The sequence below is a fragment of the Oncorhynchus tshawytscha genome, linkage group LG16 (genome assembly GCF_018296145.1).
Source record: "Oncorhynchus tshawytscha isolate Ot180627B linkage group LG16, Otsh_v2.0, whole genome shotgun sequence".
NCBI classification, from domain to species: Eukaryota; Metazoa; Chordata; class Actinopteri; order Salmoniformes; family Salmonidae; genus Oncorhynchus; species Oncorhynchus tshawytscha.
In genome coordinates this window covers 58,180,602-58,198,818 of record NC_056444.1, presented here as the reverse complement: position 1 = coordinate 58,198,818, position 18,217 = coordinate 58,180,602, and the positions used below count along the sequence as shown (strand labels likewise).

The following is an 18,217-nucleotide window of genomic DNA, read 5'->3' as shown; positions in this document are numbered from 1 at the left end:
TAGGCATGTGTCTCATGCCCACCACTGTAGGCATGTGTCTCATGCCCACCACTGTAGGCATGTGTGCCCACCACAGGCCTGTGTCTCATGCCCACCACTGTAGGCATGTGTCTCATGCCCACCACTGTAGGCATGCCCACCACTGTGTCTCATGCCCACCACTGTCTCATGCCCACCAGGCATGTGTCTCATGCCCACCACTGTAGGCATGTGTCTCATGCCCACCACTGTAGGCATGTGTCTCATGCCCACCACTGTAGGCATGTGTCTCATGCCCACCACTGTAGGCAGGCCTGTGTCTCATGCCCACCACATGCATGCCCACCACTGTAGGCCTGTGTCTCATGCCCACCACTGTAGGCCTGTGTGCCCACCACTCATGCCCACCACTGTAGGCCTGTGTCTCATGCCCACCACTGTAGGCCTGTGTCTCATGCCCACCACTGTAGGCCTGTGTCTGCCCACCATGCATGCCCACCACTGTAGGCCTGTGTCTCATGCCCACCACTGTAGGCCTGTGTCTAATGCCCACCACTGTAGGCCTGGCCTGCCCACCACTGTCTCATGCCCACCACTGTAGGCCTGTGTCTCATGCCCACCACTGTAGGCCTGTGTCTAATGCCCACCACTGTAGGCATGTGTCTCATGCCCACCACTGTAGGCCTGTGTCTCATGCCCACCACTGTAGGCCTGTGTCTCATGCCCACCACTGTAGGCCTGTGTCTAATGCCCACCACTGTAGGCCTGTGTCTCATGCCCACCACTGTAGGCCTGTGTCTCATGCCCACCACTGTAGGCCTGTGTCTCATGCCCACCACTGTAGGCCTGTGTCTCTGCCCACCACATGCCCACCACTGTAGGCCTGTGTCTCATGCCCACCACTGTAGGCCTGTGTCTCATGCCCACCATGCCCACCACTGTAGGCCTGTGTCTCATGCCCACCACTGTAGGCCTGTGTCTCTAATGCCCACCACTGTAGGCATGTGTCTCATACCCACCACTGTAGGCCTGTGTCTAATGCCCACCACTGTAGGCCTGTGTCTCATGCCCACCACTGTAGGCATGTGTCTCATACCCACCACTGTAGGCCTGTGTCTAATGCCCACCACTGTAGGCCTGTGTCTAATGCCCACCACTGTAGGCATGTGTCTCATACCCACCACTGTAGGCCTGTGTCTAATGCCCACCACTGTAGGCCTGTGTCTCATACCCACCACTGTAGGCCTGTGTCTAATGCCCACCACTGTAGGCCTGTGTCTCATACCCACCACTGTAGGCCTGTGTCTCATGCCCACCACTGTAGGCCTGTGTCTAATGCCCACCACTGTAGGCCTGTGTCTCATACCCACCACTGTAGGCCTGTGTCTAATGCCCACCACTGTAGGCCTGTGTCTCATACCCACCACTGTAGGCCTGTGTCTCATGCCCACCACTGTAGGCCTGTGTCTCATGCCCACCACTGTAGGCCTGTGTCTCATGCCCACCACTGTAGGCCTGTGTCTAATGCCCACCACTGTAGGCCTGTGTCTCATACCCACCACTGTAGGCCTGTGTCTCATGCCCACCACTGTAGGCATGTGTCTCATGCCCACCACTGTAGGCCTGTGTCTCATGCCCACCACTGTAGGCCTGTGTCTCATACCCACCACTGTAGGCCTGTGTCTCATACCCACCACTGTAGGCCTGTGTCTCATGCCCACCACTGTAGGCCTGTGTCTCATACCCCCACCACTGTGTCTCATGCCCACCAGGCCTGTGTCTCATGCCCACCACTGTAGGCCTGTGTCTCATGCCCACCACTGTAGGCCTGTGTCTCATACCCACCACTGTAGGCATGTGTCTCATGCCCACCACTGTAGGCCTGTGTCTCATGAGGCCTGTGTCTCATGCCCACCACTGTAGGCCTGTGTCTCATGCCCACCACTGTAGGCCTGTGTCTCATGCCCACCACTGTAGGAATTCTCAAAGCATTAAGGGAATTTTGCGAATTCACATAAAAATCTGTAGGCAGTGGGCTTTTCCAAATTCACTTTATCTCTGGTTGGGGAACTGGTCATTACAAAGCAACTGTTATTCTCTGTCAGGTAACAACACATTATGCCTGTGGGTTGAAAAAAGAAGCCTTTATAGACCCAACACATTCAGACATTTGCAGTACATTTTTCCCCCAGTTATTTGGGAGTTTCTAAATACCTGTGTGCCTTTGACATTTTGAATGTGTGCGAACACTTCCATATCATTCCATTCCATGTAACCACACACACACACACCTATCAGCCTTTCTTTCACAAGGGACTGTCTGTCAATGAGACATTTTAAGAGTATTCTTGCACAATTACAGGTTGTGATTATTGCGGGAGGGAGACAGAAGCTAGGTTTCCATCCAATTGACGACAGATTTGCATGCAAATATTGTAGAATCTGGATAGAAACAATGTTAATTTTTCCCTCCAGAGATGTTGCCATCAAATTGACTTGTTGCAGTTTAAAGGGTGTGTGTGATGTAGTCCACAAAAGGCTTTTTGCTGTTAAATTCCCACTTACCGAATTAAAAAATACAAGTTAAATGGGTTTCCATCGCATTTTCAACACTACTGATGGTTTTCTCACAGAAAAATTTGCGTTTTAGATAGCAAGTGTGCCCACTCTGGTATTGGCATGTCAACAGCGCTGTACATGATGCGATTGTTATTATGGATAACGGAGCAAGATTATTTTTATTTGTCAAACTGCAGCCAAGCCTCAATTATCATGTCACCAGAATAAGACCATTGATATTTATTGTAAAGGAGCATCAAGCTCATCACCTTGCAATTTCACCGCACTGTGAAGTTCATAATTTCTTTCCAGGGGCTCAACTTTGTTTTAGAAGTGGAGGGAACATACCTACCTGACCGCTCTGAGGCGTCCGTCCGCATGGTCCTAACGCACACCTTTGCCAGGTTTTGTGTCACATTCCAATGATAAACTGGTGGGGACAAAAATGCAATTTCACAATGTGGGGGGACATGTCCCCCCCCCCCTGTCCTAGTGAAAGTTGTGCCCATATTTATTTCGTCTGTAGCCTAATAAATTGCATGCTTTCCCGAGTCCTAGTGGGAGGACCCCACAACATGTCATCGCGTGACTCCCAAGTTTACTTCCATATGATGGTTATTATATCAATATTTGTGTATAAAAGCGTTTCCACTGACACAAAAACATCCCACCTTGTCTATAGTGTATTTTGTTTATGTTGACATTTGGAAAGTTTATGTCAAAAAAATCTGTTTCTGTCAGGCAAATGTCATGACATTTTTTTAATTCAATGTACTTTAGTCACATAAAAAGGTTGGATGGAAACCTGGTTTATGTAAAAAGCTGTTTTAGGAACAAAATGCCCTTCAAAATATTTTTTATTGTTGCCAGCCTTTCAGTGATAGTGGGTTACTGTGTTAATGGAAGCGCGTTATGACAAGTCAGACTTTGGTGTTGACTTGAAAACTTTTGGCTATCATTCAATGATGATCCTAGTCTGGGAGCTCCTTCCTGGCCTCTTCTCAAACCCCCAGCCCCACTTGTTATTTCCATAGAAATGTCATACTCGTTTTCTGTCACACTTACCGTTTTCTCGAAGCAACATTTGCCCTTTTCCCGGTGCTGTGTATGTGCTGGCATTTATTTTTGTCAAGCTCTGTATAAAATGATATGTTTTAGAATGTACAATTATTTTAGATTCATTTACTCATCTGCTGCTCCACATTTCTCCTTTCCTTCTCAATTCCGACTCTTTCTCCTCTTCTTCTCCTTCCCGTTCAATCACCACTGTCATTTCTCTTCCACCATCTTTTCCTCCTTCATTTGTCTCTCCATGGCTCTATTTCCACTCTTCTGTCCTTCTGCTCTCCTCTCTCTGTCCTGCCAGTTGAGGGCTTGCGAGAGGAGGAGTTGGTCCGTAGTGGCAGTCGTGAACAGCGGCGGAAGGCCCTACCAGGGGGGTCAGGGTCAGGTGAACTGGATGACCCCATAGAGGCCCTGGTAGCTGTACCCACTGTGGTCTACCATGAGCCGGCAACCACCACCACTACAGGTAGGGGGTGTTCTCACCCAGGGAGGGCTTTTAGGTCAGAGGATTTTACACTGTAGAGCAGGGCTATTAAAATCTTAACCTACGAGGTCGAGAGTGCCACTGTTTTTCTGTTATACTTGATAATTAATTGAACCTACCTACAGGGCTAAATCAGTCTCTGATTATAATGTTTTTTAGGTCCAGATTTTAGGTTCGCTTCCTGTTTACTGTCGTAATTGTATACGTCACACTACAGTGCTGTTGGCAAAAGGTATGCATACCATATCTAATATGTTCAGGTCTGATAATTGCTTTGTTTGTGGGTGGCAACAGTGGCACTTAGAGAAAATACAAAACACAACCCCCTCACACCCTCCCCATAGTTGGTATTGTGTTCTCCTCTCTGTTTCGCCATGGGCTCTGTCATTATGTGTGTTTAACTGGCAGGGTGGGGGTAGGAGCCTGGAGAGGCGCCTGCGTTGTCACACTAGGTCTGTAATGAGAGCACTTATGCAGTGCCACAGCTGTAAGCTGCCCTGTACAGCATGGGAGATGGACTGCACTGGAGAGAAACATGGCTGAGAGGCAACAGGGAGTGGACATGGGGTGTGGGTTAAGGGACGGTACAAAGGGGTTTTACGAGTTCCCTGTATCTTAACAATGTCTCAAAAGAACTGGAGATGGGATATTACTATGGCCTATTCCTGAATGTATGTCATCATATATCAACTGGTGGCCTGAAATAATCATGCTGTTGGAATTTCTGTCGTAGACGTTGTTTCTCTAATACTACCAACTGTCAAATTGTGTATCTGTAGAACCTCCAACTACTCCAGAAACAACTACCCAGAATAATGAGTTGGTGACAGAGAAGGCTCCCAAAGAGAAGAGGAAGAGGAAGAAAGAGAAGGATCGCTCCAAGGTTGACAATAAGGAGGAGCAGGGGACAAGTCAGGGGAAACCAGTAGAGGATGAGAACTCCGACAGGGAGAAAGTCAGGAAGACAATCCCCACCCAGCCTGTCACAGGTACACTAACTCCCATCCATCCCACCTTCAGCAAACCGTTTGTAAAAACACTATTATTGTTACTTCAAGATGTACCAGGCAAAATGTTTTTGTTTAAAAAGCCTGTGTATATATTTTCAGTGTTGTAAGTGAAGTGCCTTATTTAGAGCCCATAGTATGCACACTCTTCTAGCGCTAAAGGATCAAATTAAGTCCGAGAAGAGGAGTTCTGGCATTACTTTGTCATCCTCAGCACTGCAATCATAGAACAAAATATTCCAGTGAGTGGCAATTTCCGATCTGATGACAGCGTTTCCAGAGGAGGGGAGCACAGAGAGGACAGGATAATGATAGGGCCTCTGGAGCAGAAATGTCCTTGCACTCTCCTTTATTCCTCTAACACACACACACACCTACTACTAATGCATTTTCCTTAGTTTGGATCAGCCAGTTTTCTTGATTTTAAGAGTGTTTCTTGGTTAATCCAGTGGTGTCCACTCGGAAGGCCTTTGAGTGTGACACGACCGCAGCCGCTGACGTGGTCATGTTGGTGGACGGCTCCTGGAGCATTGGACGCACCAACTTCAGACGTGTCAGGGACTTCCTGGAGGGTCTAGTCACGCCTTTCCATATCGGCCCAGACAGGGTGCAGATAGGTGAGACACAGCAGACTCTTTCTGCTGAATTAGCGTTTTGGGTTTCTTATGAAAGGGTGTGTGATTTGATCTCATAATTAATATAATAATAAGCCACATATATAAGACGTCCCCGGGCAGATGTCTTTTGATCTTAATGGTTCTGTTTTGTGCACTTTCTTTCATCTAAATCCTGGTGGTTTTGGCCCCTTTCCTGTTTCTGCAGCTGTAAATACTCGACCTATAACAGTACTCTCCTCTGTTAGGTTTTTACTTCCCGGGACACCAATAACTGTCGTGTGGAGTGATATTACCAGTTTATTGCCCCTCCGTTTCCCCAGCCCTTTCTCAGTACAGTGGAGACCCTCGCACTGAGTGGCAGCTCAACAACTTCACTACCAAAGAGCAACTGCTGGAGGCCGTCAGGAACTTCAGATACAAGGGCGGCAACACCTTCACAGGCCAGGCTCTGCTGCATGTCCTGGAGGAGAACCTGAGACGCGAGTCGGGGGCGAGGCCGGACACCCCTCGTATCCTGATCCTCCTGACGGATGGGAAGTCGCAGGACGACGCCATCGCTGCAGCCAACCGGCTGAAGAACACCGGCGTGGAGATCATCGCTGTAGGTGAGATCTACCCTGGTGGTGCAGCCTGTTACTCTTGAGTTTGCATAATGGAGAGTACCGGAAGTACAGGAGTTTGTGTAGCTTTGTTAGTTTGTTTTTACATGTTATTTATGCTTGGTTGTGTTTGTCAGTAATTTGTGTGTCTGTTCAGGAATGTATTTCCGTGTGAAATAAGGACTGTGCCTGTGTCTTTCAGGTGTAAAGAACGCAGACGAATCAGAGCTGAGGCAGGTGGCGTCTGAGCCTCTGGAGATCAACGTCTACAATGTGAATGACTTCCCTTTGCTCAGCAAACTGGTGGACCGACTGGTGCACATCCTCTGTGGGAAGATAGAGGAGCGCAGCATTGCTAAGAGTGAGTTTAGTATTTCAGTACATTCATCCGTATGTTTATACAAACTCTTACGAAACTCTCTTTCTGTGAGGAAATACCAAGTAGTTTCCTCATTCTCTGTTTACTGCGTAGGAAACGAAAGGCCGACAGAGGACCCTGTGCTCTACTACCCAAGCCCCACAGACCTGGAGTTCTCTGAGCTGGGCCCCAGGGAGGTGCAGCTGAGCTGGACTGGACCTACCCGACCTGTCCTGCAGTACAGAGTGGTGTTCCACAGCGCCGAGGGACAGAGCCCACAGGAGGTCTGAGATGGACAGAATGTTCTCATGAATGTCTGCATTTACAAGTCATTGCAGTTATGAAGCTCAATATTTTTGTCATGGAAATAAGTCAGTTGTGTCAACATGTAGCTATTTGGTGGTTTTGGCTGTGAGTGACTTGATCTGTGTGGCGTCTGTGTTCAGGTGGTTGTGAATGGGACTGTCTCCAGTGTTCTGCTGGGTGGACTCTCCTCCCAGACCCACTACCACATATCAATCTTTCCTGTCTACGATGACAACGTTGGTCTGGCCCTCAGAGGGACCATCACCACATGTAAGGCAGAACCCATCTGCCACATTTCTCACATATCATGTACTTCATAATGCAAATAACTTGGCGAAACCGTGGAAATCATTTCTGATTATAATTTCTCTACCGTCTCCTCCTCTCTTTCTCTCCTCCTGGATCATCAGTGCCCCTGGCCATGCCGGAGGGTCTGGAGGTGACCCCCTCGTCCCCCAGCAGTCTGAGGGTGCGTTGGGGTGCCACAGCGGGGGCCACTCAGTATATGGTTCTCTACTCCTCCCTCAGCCACGGAGAGCCCGACGATGCCAAGGAGGTGAGGTTACTGGAGGATGGCAGAGTGACGTGTGTAATATGTTGATGTGTTTGTTAGGATCATTTTGTGTATTAAATCCCTGTCCCAGGTGAAGTTTGGGGCAGACCAGACTGATGTGATGCTGGGTGGTCTGATACCAGTGACAGACTACTCTGTCACCCTGTATGCCCTGTATGACGAGGACCCCAGTGACCCTGTCACCGCCATCGCCACCACATGTGAGGATGTTATCACTGCCTATTATTAATTAACATTCAATCCATTTTTTTTTTCTTTCTGTGTGACACTTTTTTTTTCTCCCCAATTTTGTGATATCCAATTGCGATCCAATTACGATCTTGTCATCACTGCAACTCCCCAACTCCGCCTCAAGGAGTTGGTAGAGCGCGATGAGCCAAGTAAAGCCCTCGTAAAACTGACTATCCTGCCGATCCTTGACTTCGGCGATGTAATTTGCAAAATAACCTCAAACTCTACTCAGCAAATTGGATGCAGTCTATCACAGTGCCATCCGTTTTGTCACCAAAGCCCCATACACTACCCGCCACTGCGACCTGTATGCTCTCGTTGGCTGGCTCTCGCTTCATATTCGTCGCCAATCCCACTGGCTCCAGGTCCATCTATAGGTCTTTGCTAGGTAAATCCCCACCTTATCTCAGCTCACTGGTCACCATAGCAGCACCCACTCATAGCACGCACTCCAGCAGCTATATCTCACTGGTCACCCCCAAAGCCAATTCCTCCTATGGCCGCATTCCGTTCCAGTTCTCTGCTGCCAATGACTGGAACGAATTGTAAAAATCACTGAAGCTGGACACCCATACCCTCACTAATGTTAAGAACCAGCTGTCAGAGCAGCTCACAGATCACTGCACCTGTACATAGCCCATCTGTAAATAGCCCATCCAACTTCCTCATCCCCATACTGTTATTTATTTGCTCCTTTGTATCCCAGTATCTCTACTTGCACATTCATCTATCACTCCAGTGTTTAATTGCGAAATTGTAGTTATTTCGCTACTATGGCCTATTTATTGCCTTACCTCCCTTATCCTACCACATTTACACACACTGTATATAGACTATTTCTCTATTGTGTTATTGACTGTGTGTTTGTTTACTCCATGTGTAACTCTGTGTTGTTGTTTGTGTCGACACTGCTTTGCTTTATCTTGGCCAGGTCGCAGTTGTAAATGAGAACTTGTTCTCAACTGGCCTACCTGGTGAAATAAAAAAATATATATATTTTCTACTCTTTCTCTGTAGACCCGTTGCCCTCCCCCGTCAGCATGCAGTTTCCCAAGGTGAGCCACAGCATGGTCAGGGTCAGCTGGGTTCCTGGAGTGGTTGATGTTCCCGGTCACAGAATCACCTGCAGCACCAACCATGGCAGTGACGTCAAACAGGTGCGCACCATTTAACTACTGTGGAATAAAACACACACTACTCAATAAATATGTTTTTATTTATTATCCCGTACGGGCTCGGGAGAGACGAACTTCGAAAGCCACGCGTCCTCCGAAACACAACCTAACCAAGCCGCACTGCTTCTTAATGCAGCGCGCATCCAACCCGGAAGCCAGCCCCACCAATGTGTCGGAGGAAACACTGTGCACCTGGCGACCTGGTTAGCGTGCACTGCGCCCGGCCTGCCACAGGAGTTGCTAGTGTGCGATGAGACAAGGACATCCCTACCGGCCAAACCCTCCCTAACCCGGACGACGCTAGGCCAATTGTGCGTCGCCCGACGGACCTCCCGGTCGTGGCTGGCTGTGACAGAGCCTGGGCTCGAACCCAGAGTCTCTGCGATGCAGTGCCTTAGACCACTGCGCCACCCGGGAGGCAATATGTTTTATTATAAGATATTTCCTTGATTCATTAATTTAGTATCTCCTTCTCTCTGTCACTTTCCCGCTCGCCTCTCTTCTCTCCAGGTGGAGGTGACAGGTGTGAACTCAGTGCTGCTACAGAACCTGTCCTCTCTGTCTAGATACTTGGTGTCGGTGCAGTCACAGTATGAGCAGGGCCTGTCCTCCCCGCTCACAGCCAACGTCACCACATGTAAGATCATGAAACCTAGCACGTCACACACACGCACACATTTCCACATCCATACATGACCTGTGCATATGACAGAGATTGTTGTTTCTCCCTCCCCTCTGCCCCTCTCTCTGTGTCTCTCTGTCAGTGAGGGTACCAGCCCCCTCTGATCTCAGAGTCACAAACTTCTCAGGAAGTGACATCACAGTTCGATGGGAGTCAGCCGCCGATGACGTTGTCTCCTACCTGATTAAATGGATCTCACTCAGCGGAGGGGACCTCAGACAGGTATGCGGAGGAATCTCGGCTTGTCTGTTAAATCCAGTAAGACGCGCCATATTTCATTGCCAATTCGACACTGTGTTGCATGGATTTTACTGTTACATTTGCTGTGTGTGTTTCAGTTGAGGGTGGATGGGGACAGCGAGGGGGCCATATTGGAGGGGGTGCAGGATGATAAGGAGTATCAGATTTCACTGTCTGCCCTCTACGCCGATGGAGCACAGAGTGAGGCAGTGGCTATACGATACAGCACCTGTGAGTTCAAAATGCACACATTGTCACAGACCTGGAGATGTTAATCGGATCAATATGTAATATTGGGATGTAAAGGTTGTAGTTCTCAGCTTAAAGAACACGCGTTAATGTGTCCTAGTGTCAAGTGGCGGCCCTTCCAGTGTGTCCATCTCAGAGGAGACTGCAGTCAGTCTCCTGGTGAGCTGGGTTCCTCCCAACGCCCATGTACTGCAATACCATGTCTCCTACACCGCCCTGATGGGAGGAGAGACACAGGAGAGCACTGTGAGTAATACACACACACACACACACACACAGGTCAGGTTAGGTTGGTTGTTACAGTGTTATGCCTCTGCAGGTGTTGGTTTCAGGCAGTGAGAGACAAACTTTGCTGCAGACCCTGCTACCTGACACACGCTACAGCATCCTGGTCACTGCGGAGTACCGCAACCGAGAGGGAGGGAGCGCCTCCGCACAGGGCAAGACCAGTGAGTCACTTACACACCAACTGTCATTAATAGTCTATCACCTGTGAATGCATGGTCTCGCGTGCTCTAGTGTACGCAGACACTAGAGTTGTCTCTCCATGTCTGTTCCTCCAGTCAGTCTGCGAGTGAGCAGTGTCAGTGTGATGAGGTCTGATCACTCCAGTATCTGCGTGTCTTGGAGGCCTGTTTCAGCAGTCAGCGGTTACCGCATTGCCATCCAGTCTTTCAAAGGTAACGAGACCTTTTCTAGCACATCTCGAAGTGACACGGGTAGTCGGGGATCTTGGTTTTGGAGCTACCATCCATCGCTGTTTCTTACAAGGATATTGTGTGTGGCGTATGTTTTTCTCTATGTCCCTACTGTGTTTGGGAGCCCAGACAAGCAGACAAAGCAGGAGATAGTGGATGCATCAAGCAGCAGCTACTGTTTCACTGAGCTGGAGCCAGAGACTGTGTACCGCATCAGTGTGCACTCCCGCCTCGACACTGTAGAGGGAGCTGCAGTCTCCATTCTCCACCCCACAGGTCTGTATGGGGTGGGTTAACTGCCTTGCTCAGGGGCAGAACGACCGATGTTTACCTTGTCAGCTCGGGGATTGATTGTAGATGTAAACAGATCACTGGGGTACAATCCTCTTGGTGGGAAACACTCTCAATGTAACATTACACATTCATGAAAGTAGAACTAGATAGAAGTATTGAGCATTTGGATTTTGATCCCGACAGCATCGTCCCCAGCCAGAATCCCCATTCATCCCAGACTGCACCCAATTCGCAATGAAGGTACTTCTTTATATTATAGTTAATTGTACAGAACAGAGCTATATTGACAGTGCTGTGACATACCTTTGTTTGTGATTAAACACTGCCCTCTTGTGTTACAGTATGCCCTGAGGTGACCATCAGAAACAGCATTGTAAAAGGTAAGGAAATTATGTTTGTATAGTAAAGAGCTTTTGTCATATACGCATGGGTGTGTGAGAGTCTGTGTGTGTTTCTGCACCAGGGTTCGATATGATGGAGGCTTTTGGTCTGACCCAGAGGGCTTACTCATCTGTGGAGGGGGTGGCTGCTGAGCCTTTTGTCTTCAATACTCTACACACCTATACTGTGTACAGAGACATCCAACTGACTCAGAGCACAGGGTGAGACATTTACACAGGGAAACACACACACACACACACACACACACACGTCACTTATCTCTATATTGTCCCATCCACAGATTCATCCACCCAGCAGGCTTTTCTCCAGAGCACACCATCAGTATAGCTTTCCGTCTGCTACAGGACACCCCCAGGGAGCCCTTTGCCCTCTGGCAACTCACCGACAACGACTTCCAGCCCAAGATGGGTGTGGTGCTGGACCGTGAGTCTGAGGAGAGGGATGGGGTTGAGGACTGCCATTTTGAGGGATTTGTAGTTTTTACTGTTTGATGTGCTCAGGGATCTCACTAAATTTGCTTCAGTCATCCTTAGCGACTTAAAATTAGTGCATTCATGTTAAGTATTGTTGTCACACCTAGCAACCATCACAGTACATTTTCACTCAAAGTATTTATTAGCAAAATCAGTGCCAGCAGGAAATGACAAGTTTTTTTTTGTGTGTGTGGGGGGTGGGGGGTGTTAGGGGCACTGAGTTATTTATGACACTCTTCAAAGGGGTAGAGACTCCGCGGTCTGACTTTAGGGGGAAGATTGTTTACTCATCATACGGTGGATCATTTCCCCCAAAAAACTGTTTTTCATCTCCCCTCCCTTCTCTCTCTCTCCTTTCTCTCTCTGTGCCCCCCAGCTGTGAGGAAACTGCTGCTGTACTTCAGTCTGGACTACAGAGGGGAGGTTCAGGAGCTCACCTTCGACCAGCCACAGGTCCACAGGCTGTTCTACGGAAGCTTCCACAAGGTGAACGAGAGAGAAAATATTTGATAAATAGAAGGAAGAAAGGGGGAGAGAAAACGAGGACGAGGGGCAGTTCAACATCAAGACAATGCTGAGTTTTAGATGGTGATTAGAGAATGTGACCATGGATATAGAACTCTAATATATTGTCTATGGTTGTGACATACAGCACGAGTCGTTCTAACACACCCTTCTGTCCTGTGATTGGCAGATCCACCTGTCTATCAGCCAGGTAAGCGTATCCCTGTCTGTGGACTGCCAGCATGTGGGTGAGAGGCCCGCACGGCCACTGGGGACTCTGCCCACCGACGGTTTTGAGACACTGGGCAAACTGATGAAGACCCGTGGACCACACAGCGGCTCTGCACCGGTTAGTTGGAACAGAACTGTTATTTTGACCCACACATAACATATACTGTAGTAACCAGACTCTTTGTTGTTTTTTTGCCTCCTCCAGTTCCAGCTACAGTCCTTTGAGATTGTGTGCAACACCACCTGGGCATTAGAGGACACCTGCTGTGATTTGCCAGGCCTGGTTAGTGACACACAGTAACTCTATTGAAGGTCCTGGGGAAATGAATAAATACCGGCGTCTAGAGGATTATGGAGTTAATGAATGTATTAGAAGCAGAGTGAATGAATGTATCTGGCGTCCTGCCCTGAATATCACTGTAACTTCATTGACTGTAATGCTGCCTGTGTGACTATCTCAGAGGGATGAGGAGAGCTGCCCCGCCCCTGCCTATGCCTGCACCTGTACCTCCGACATACCTGGAGCTCCTGGGGTCATGGGTCCTCCTGTGAGTCACAGTGTTACGTTATGATTTAAAGCAGAATAAATTGATTAAATTAACTGTAATGTAGTGATTAGCAATTGCAATGATTTCATGACTGATCCTAAGATTATTATGCAACAATCCTTGTCCCTGTTTTTTTTAGGGCAAACCGGGTCCTCGTGGAGAAAAGGGTGAAAAGGGAGAGGAGGGCCAAAAGGTCAGAGGTCTTGACACTTGTGAAGCCGATACAGAAGCGCCTGAACAGTTCACTATACACAGCTGAACGCCATCTGTATTGCACCATAGTCTATTTTCACATGTACATCATCATGTTTGTCAGAATGTGACGGTGACAGATTTTCCTATATTTTAACCTCTGTTCACCACTCCTGTTTTTCTCAGGGTGAGATAGGCCCTTCAGGGAAAATGGGGTCAGAAGGTGTTCTTGGGCCCCTGGGAAATCGTGGCCCTCGGGGATTGACAGTTCAGGGCAAAGTGGTGGGTCGATTGTAAATGATTATTTTAGAGCATCCTTATTGCTCTCCATGTTTAGAAAGTGCTACATTGCTTTTTAAATGCATCTATGATGTTTGCCCTTTTTGAATTGGAAACATATGTTATTGTGATCAATTGTGCAATGTCAGCATATTGCAGATCTGTGCCGTGTTATTATGTGATTACAACAATATGTATCACTTTTGACCTCTGTGTCCGTTCCGTCTCTACAGGGACCTCCAGGGGCTCGGGGTGTGAAGGGGGAGGTGGGAAAGCCAGGTGGGCAGGTGAGTCTGATTGACAACATTCCCATTGAATAAACAGAACAGGAAATTATTTAGATTTTACCTGACTTCCAACATTTGATCCACTGTGCTGTAGTTTACATTATGGTTTTCTTCTTTGATCCCTCCACTTTCCTTCCTTCTCCTCCCCTCCTCCATCCGCATCCCTGTGTTTCTCTAGGGTTTACCAGGTCCTCCTGGACCCAAAGGGAACGAAGGAGCCCCAGGCCCCAAGGTGAGCTCAATCTCAACCCTTATTCAAACACGTTCCACAAACCTGCCTGGAGCTCAAGACTCCAAGTGTTTGTATTATTAGTTATGTGTATCAGTCTGAAGCCAGCTCTGACCCTGACCTTTGCCTCCCCGGTGTTTTTCAGGGCATCAGAGGAGTTGAGGGGAACATGGGCGGACCAGGGATTACTGGACCTAGGGTAAGAGTGGGGTGGAGACAAGCAGAGACAGACTTGTCATTGCTTTTCTAGTGAGCTCTCTATTGTTCTTCCCCTAATCCACCCATCTGTGTTTTCAGGGTTTCCAGGGTATGCCAGGACACCCAGGGGTTGTTGGAGAGAGGGGACCTTTAGGGGGGGTGGGGCCGACAGTAAGTACTGAGGCACAAACGGAGCTTCATACCCTTGGACTGTCGCATCCAATATACTTTTGAAAACGACAATCACGCCATCACACAATTTCAGTATGCTCAATGTTAACTCATTCAGTGATGATCCATTGTCTGAGGTGAACCAAATTGTATTAGTAGCGATAATGGTTATCAACTAGTTCATTGTCGTTTCCCTTTCTATTAACAGGGTCTTCCTGGGAATAAAGGTGAAAGGGGAGAGAAGGTACATTTTTATCATGCAAGAAAATGTGTTTGTGCAAGAAAATGTGTTTGTTTGTGCTCTCTTGACCCATTGATTGACAGACATGCTCTGTGTTTTAGGGAGAGCCTCAGTCCATGGCAATGATCTTCCAGCTGGTCACACAGGCCTGTGAGCAACTGGTGCACAGTAAGTACTGCAATGCTGTACTTGTGTTAATGTAAGGTGATGTTTGAGGGAGTGCTCATGGTTGTGTGTGTATCTGTGTAGACTTATTCACAATTGTTTTTCAGACGAGGTGCTGAAGCTGGATTTGTTTCTGAATGAGATGAGCCGCAAGCCTGTGCCCATTGAGGAGCCAGTGGGTCCCCCAGGAGAGCCTGGTATACCAGGGGGAAAGGGCCCACCAGGACAGAGGGGGAACCAGGGAAGACTGGGAACTAGTGGGGAACCAGGGAAGTCTGGATACCCAGGAGAGCAGGGTGAGGCCTTGGGTTTTACACGGTGGTGGTGGTGGTGGTGGTAGTATGTATTCAGTCCTGGTCAGACTTCTTACGTGATCAGTGTCTCTCATCAGTGGTTCCTTCTTTCCTTCAGGACGTAGAGGTGCCCCCGGGGAGAAAGGCAGCTTAGGGCCCAATGTCCAGGGACCACAGGGAATCAAAGGATTTGCAGGTACACTCATCAGCTGTCTCTCTATGAGCAGAAAAATCAAGAAACGGTAATTGAAAAGTTTAATTGCTGCTGTCAACTTAGTGATTAGGGTTTTTTGTGATTGTGTTTGTACAGGTCTCCCAGGAGAGGCCAAGCTGGGCAGTCCCGGCCCTAGAGGAGAGGATGGCCAGACGGGACCTCCGGGCATCGCAGGAGCAGTCGGGCAGGCAGGAGAGATAGGTCCCCCTGGTGTTTGTGATAGCAGTGGCTGTCATAGAGGTGCTCAGACACAAGCAGGTACAACAGCCATATCTAGGACCATTTACAGTAAATATTTCCATATTGAAGATATTATCATGCTATTTTACTGTTTTGACTGCATGTCATTTTTCAGAGGACCCATATTTTGGATACCAGCCTTGAGCACACAGTGGAAGCTGAATTTTCTTGTGACATTGTGGTCCAGCTCCTGTCATCTCCTTCATTTTAAGTGGCCATAGAGCACTTGTGCCATTAGACCTGATGGACAGACTAGGACTGGAGCTGACGAAGCACCACCGTGGAGCAGGTTTGGCGCATTGGAGCTCGTCAGTGACTCAGAGACACATGGGCCACTATTAAGGGGAAAAGGAAGTTGACATGGTGCCTCTTCTTCATTTCTCCTTCTCAGGAAACACAAATATATCAAGTGTTTCCACTTACATAAAAACTGATGAAAAGTACATTTTTAAGTATTTGAATAGGTCTACCTGTTAATAAACTTGCTAACATATTGTAATGGCCTATGTTTTAATGGAGGCTATGTAGTGGATATTTTGGTAGACAGTAGGCCTGTTATAGTTAACTGATGTATGTTATGACCTTCGCACTGAAAATGTTAAATCTGCTCCTTACTATGTCCATGTTTTTGTACTCATGCACTGTAACATATTACATGTTAAGCATAAATTCAAATATGGTTACTATCTGTAGCTTTTATTATATTTTTTATACCTAAACTGCCTCAAAATGTTAATCCAAAGAGTTAATTTTGTATAAAAAAAACTATTTTGTTTCAAACAAATGATATACTGTGAGAATGTCTTAATTATTTTATAGATATATAGATATACTGTATATGATAAATTGAATCTTGTTATTCTCATTATACACTAACATGCAGATTTCCTGTATTACATTTTGTATTTTATCTCACAGGAAAGCCCTGTTTACAATTCCTGCTTCATGTGTGTAAACGGCCATTGGCAGTTGAAATGTTGCCATGTGTTCTTGAAAACATTTGATGTGTTTTACTTTTTTCTACTCCGAAGTGTGTGTGTGTGTGTGTGTGTGTGTGTGTGTGTGTGTGTGTGTGTGTGTGTGTGTGTGTGTGTGTGTGTGTGTGTGTGTGTGTGTGTGTGTGTGTGTGTGTGTGTGTGTGTGTGTGTGTGTGTGTGTGTGTGTGTGTGTGTGTGTGTGTGTGTGTGTGTGTGTGTGTGTGTGTGTGTGTGTGTGTGTGTGTGTGTGTGTGTGTGTGTGTGTGTGTGTGTGTGTGTGTGTGTGTGTGTGTGTGTGTGTGTGTGTGTGTGTGTGTGTGTGTGTGTGTGTGTGTGTGTGTGTGTGTGTGTGTGTGTGTGTGTGAGAGAGAGAGAGCGCGCATGAGAGACCAGCATTAGACCAGCTTCTACATAAATATGGTAGTCTAAATACTTAAACAGCAGGAAGCCAATTGAGAGTAATAAAATCATGACCTAAAAAAGTCAACTTGCCTGAACTCTTTTTTTGATTTTTAAAAAAATCCCTAAACAGTGGACCACTTGACTGTAATGAGATAATGATAATATACTGAAGGTGAGGAAGAATGGCTCCAAGTAGGCCGACAAACCGTACCCTGCTATCTCGGATGGAAGTTGAACCCTGACAAGAGTATGGATGAATTACCTGCGGTGGCAGGTGTAGTGAAGACTGACCTCCAAGTCCAAGCCTCACCCCAATGGTCATGCAAAGTAGTGATGCGAGGGTTGACTCAACCCGCAGTCACGGCAGGTTTAAGGTCAAGAAATATAGTGTGTGGATAAAGGGAGTATGGGTGGCGAGCGGGTTGAATAAAAATAAAATCTTTTAAAAAATCACTGTATAATTATTGTGCAATTTTTATCTATAGCCTACACTGAGTTTTTCATTCATTATTTTGTTGCAATTGTGGTGGGTATCATAATCCTGAGTTCCTGGAGTGCTCTGTAAGGATGAAGGAGATTGAGATGGGGATCATGATCCTGAGTTCCTGGAGTGCCCTGTAAGGGTGAAGGAGATTGAGGTGGCAAAAGTTAGTGGTCAATCAAATCTCCTATGGGGAGGCAATTAAAATAATTGAGAAAACAAGTGATGCAAGAGAAGAGGTATTAGTGGATACACCACAGCCTGCAGTACTTGTTTGCTTCCAGACAAAATATACCCTGTGTGTTAAAAAGGTGGATTTTGTTGCGTTCATTGCCACAGTTATAAACTGTACAGCAGAAGTCTAAGAAACTGGACATTATTGTGGCTGTGGAAGAAATGATTTTGGGACTAATGATTAAGGTTTACAAGGGGTACTGGCGCCGGAAGATCCGCCCTCCCAGGTTCCCCTTGAGCCTGTGTAGTGATCAGATCTGTAAAAACAAAATGTAACAAAAAAGCTTTTGATTTAATTGATTTATACATTTTTGGGTGGTTTTTTGGTAGGTGTGGATG

General features: G+C 47.3%; 1 protein-coding gene across 2 annotated transcripts in view; it reads left to right on the top strand.

Moving 5' to 3' along the window:
• LOC112216004 (collagen alpha-1(XIV) chain) overlaps window positions 1-16,874 on the top strand; it is a 36,734-nt gene extending 19,860 nt beyond the window's left edge. The window contains exons 1-38 of one of the 2 annotated variants that reach the window (XM_024375556.2): window positions 3,911-4,069; window positions 4,247-4,319; window positions 4,867-5,076; window positions 5,544-5,711; window positions 6,032-6,316; window positions 6,513-6,671; window positions 6,783-6,952; window positions 7,115-7,244; window positions 7,385-7,530; window positions 7,619-7,748; window positions 8,797-8,936; window positions 9,465-9,591; window positions 9,719-9,858; window positions 9,975-10,107; window positions 10,226-10,371; window positions 10,445-10,574; window positions 10,689-10,805; window positions 10,953-11,099; window positions 11,301-11,357; window positions 11,459-11,497; window positions 11,581-11,719; window positions 11,800-11,942; window positions 12,369-12,478; window positions 12,687-12,845; window positions 12,933-13,010; window positions 13,189-13,275; window positions 13,415-13,468; window positions 13,654-13,749; window positions 13,980-14,033; window positions 14,212-14,265; window positions 14,408-14,461; window positions 14,560-14,631; window positions 14,840-14,875; window positions 14,974-15,040; window positions 15,145-15,333; window positions 15,449-15,526; window positions 15,641-15,802; window positions 15,900-16,874. In XM_024375556.2, the coding sequence (XP_024231324.1) occupies window positions 4,043-4,069; window positions 4,247-4,319; window positions 4,867-5,076; window positions 5,544-5,711; window positions 6,032-6,316; window positions 6,513-6,671; window positions 6,783-6,952; window positions 7,115-7,244; window positions 7,385-7,530; window positions 7,619-7,748; window positions 8,797-8,936; window positions 9,465-9,591; window positions 9,719-9,858; window positions 9,975-10,107; window positions 10,226-10,371; window positions 10,445-10,574; window positions 10,689-10,805; window positions 10,953-11,099; window positions 11,301-11,357; window positions 11,459-11,497; window positions 11,581-11,719; window positions 11,800-11,942; window positions 12,369-12,478; window positions 12,687-12,845; window positions 12,933-13,010; window positions 13,189-13,275; window positions 13,415-13,468; window positions 13,654-13,749; window positions 13,980-14,033; window positions 14,212-14,265; window positions 14,408-14,461; window positions 14,560-14,631; window positions 14,840-14,875; window positions 14,974-15,040; window positions 15,145-15,333; window positions 15,449-15,526; window positions 15,641-15,802; window positions 15,900-15,928 (4,335 nt within the window). In that variant the 5' untranslated portion in view covers window positions 3,911-4,042 and the 3' untranslated portion in view covers window positions 15,929-16,874. Of the gene's footprint in view, window positions 1-3,904; window positions 4,070-4,246; window positions 4,320-4,866; window positions 5,077-5,543; window positions 5,712-6,031; window positions 6,317-6,512; window positions 6,672-6,782; window positions 6,953-7,114; window positions 7,245-7,384; window positions 7,531-7,618; window positions 7,749-8,796; window positions 8,937-9,464; window positions 9,592-9,718; window positions 9,859-9,974; window positions 10,108-10,225; window positions 10,372-10,444; window positions 10,575-10,688; window positions 10,806-10,952; window positions 11,100-11,300; window positions 11,358-11,458; window positions 11,498-11,580; window positions 11,720-11,799; window positions 11,943-12,368; window positions 12,479-12,686; window positions 12,846-12,932; window positions 13,011-13,188; window positions 13,276-13,414; window positions 13,469-13,653; window positions 13,750-13,979; window positions 14,034-14,211; window positions 14,266-14,407; window positions 14,462-14,559; window positions 14,632-14,839; window positions 14,876-14,973; window positions 15,041-15,144; window positions 15,334-15,448; window positions 15,527-15,640; window positions 15,803-15,899 lie in introns of those variants that run through there. The other variant, XM_024375555.2, reaches the window with a different exon arrangement.
• The last annotated feature ends 1,343 nt before the right edge of the window (window positions 16,875-18,217 follow it).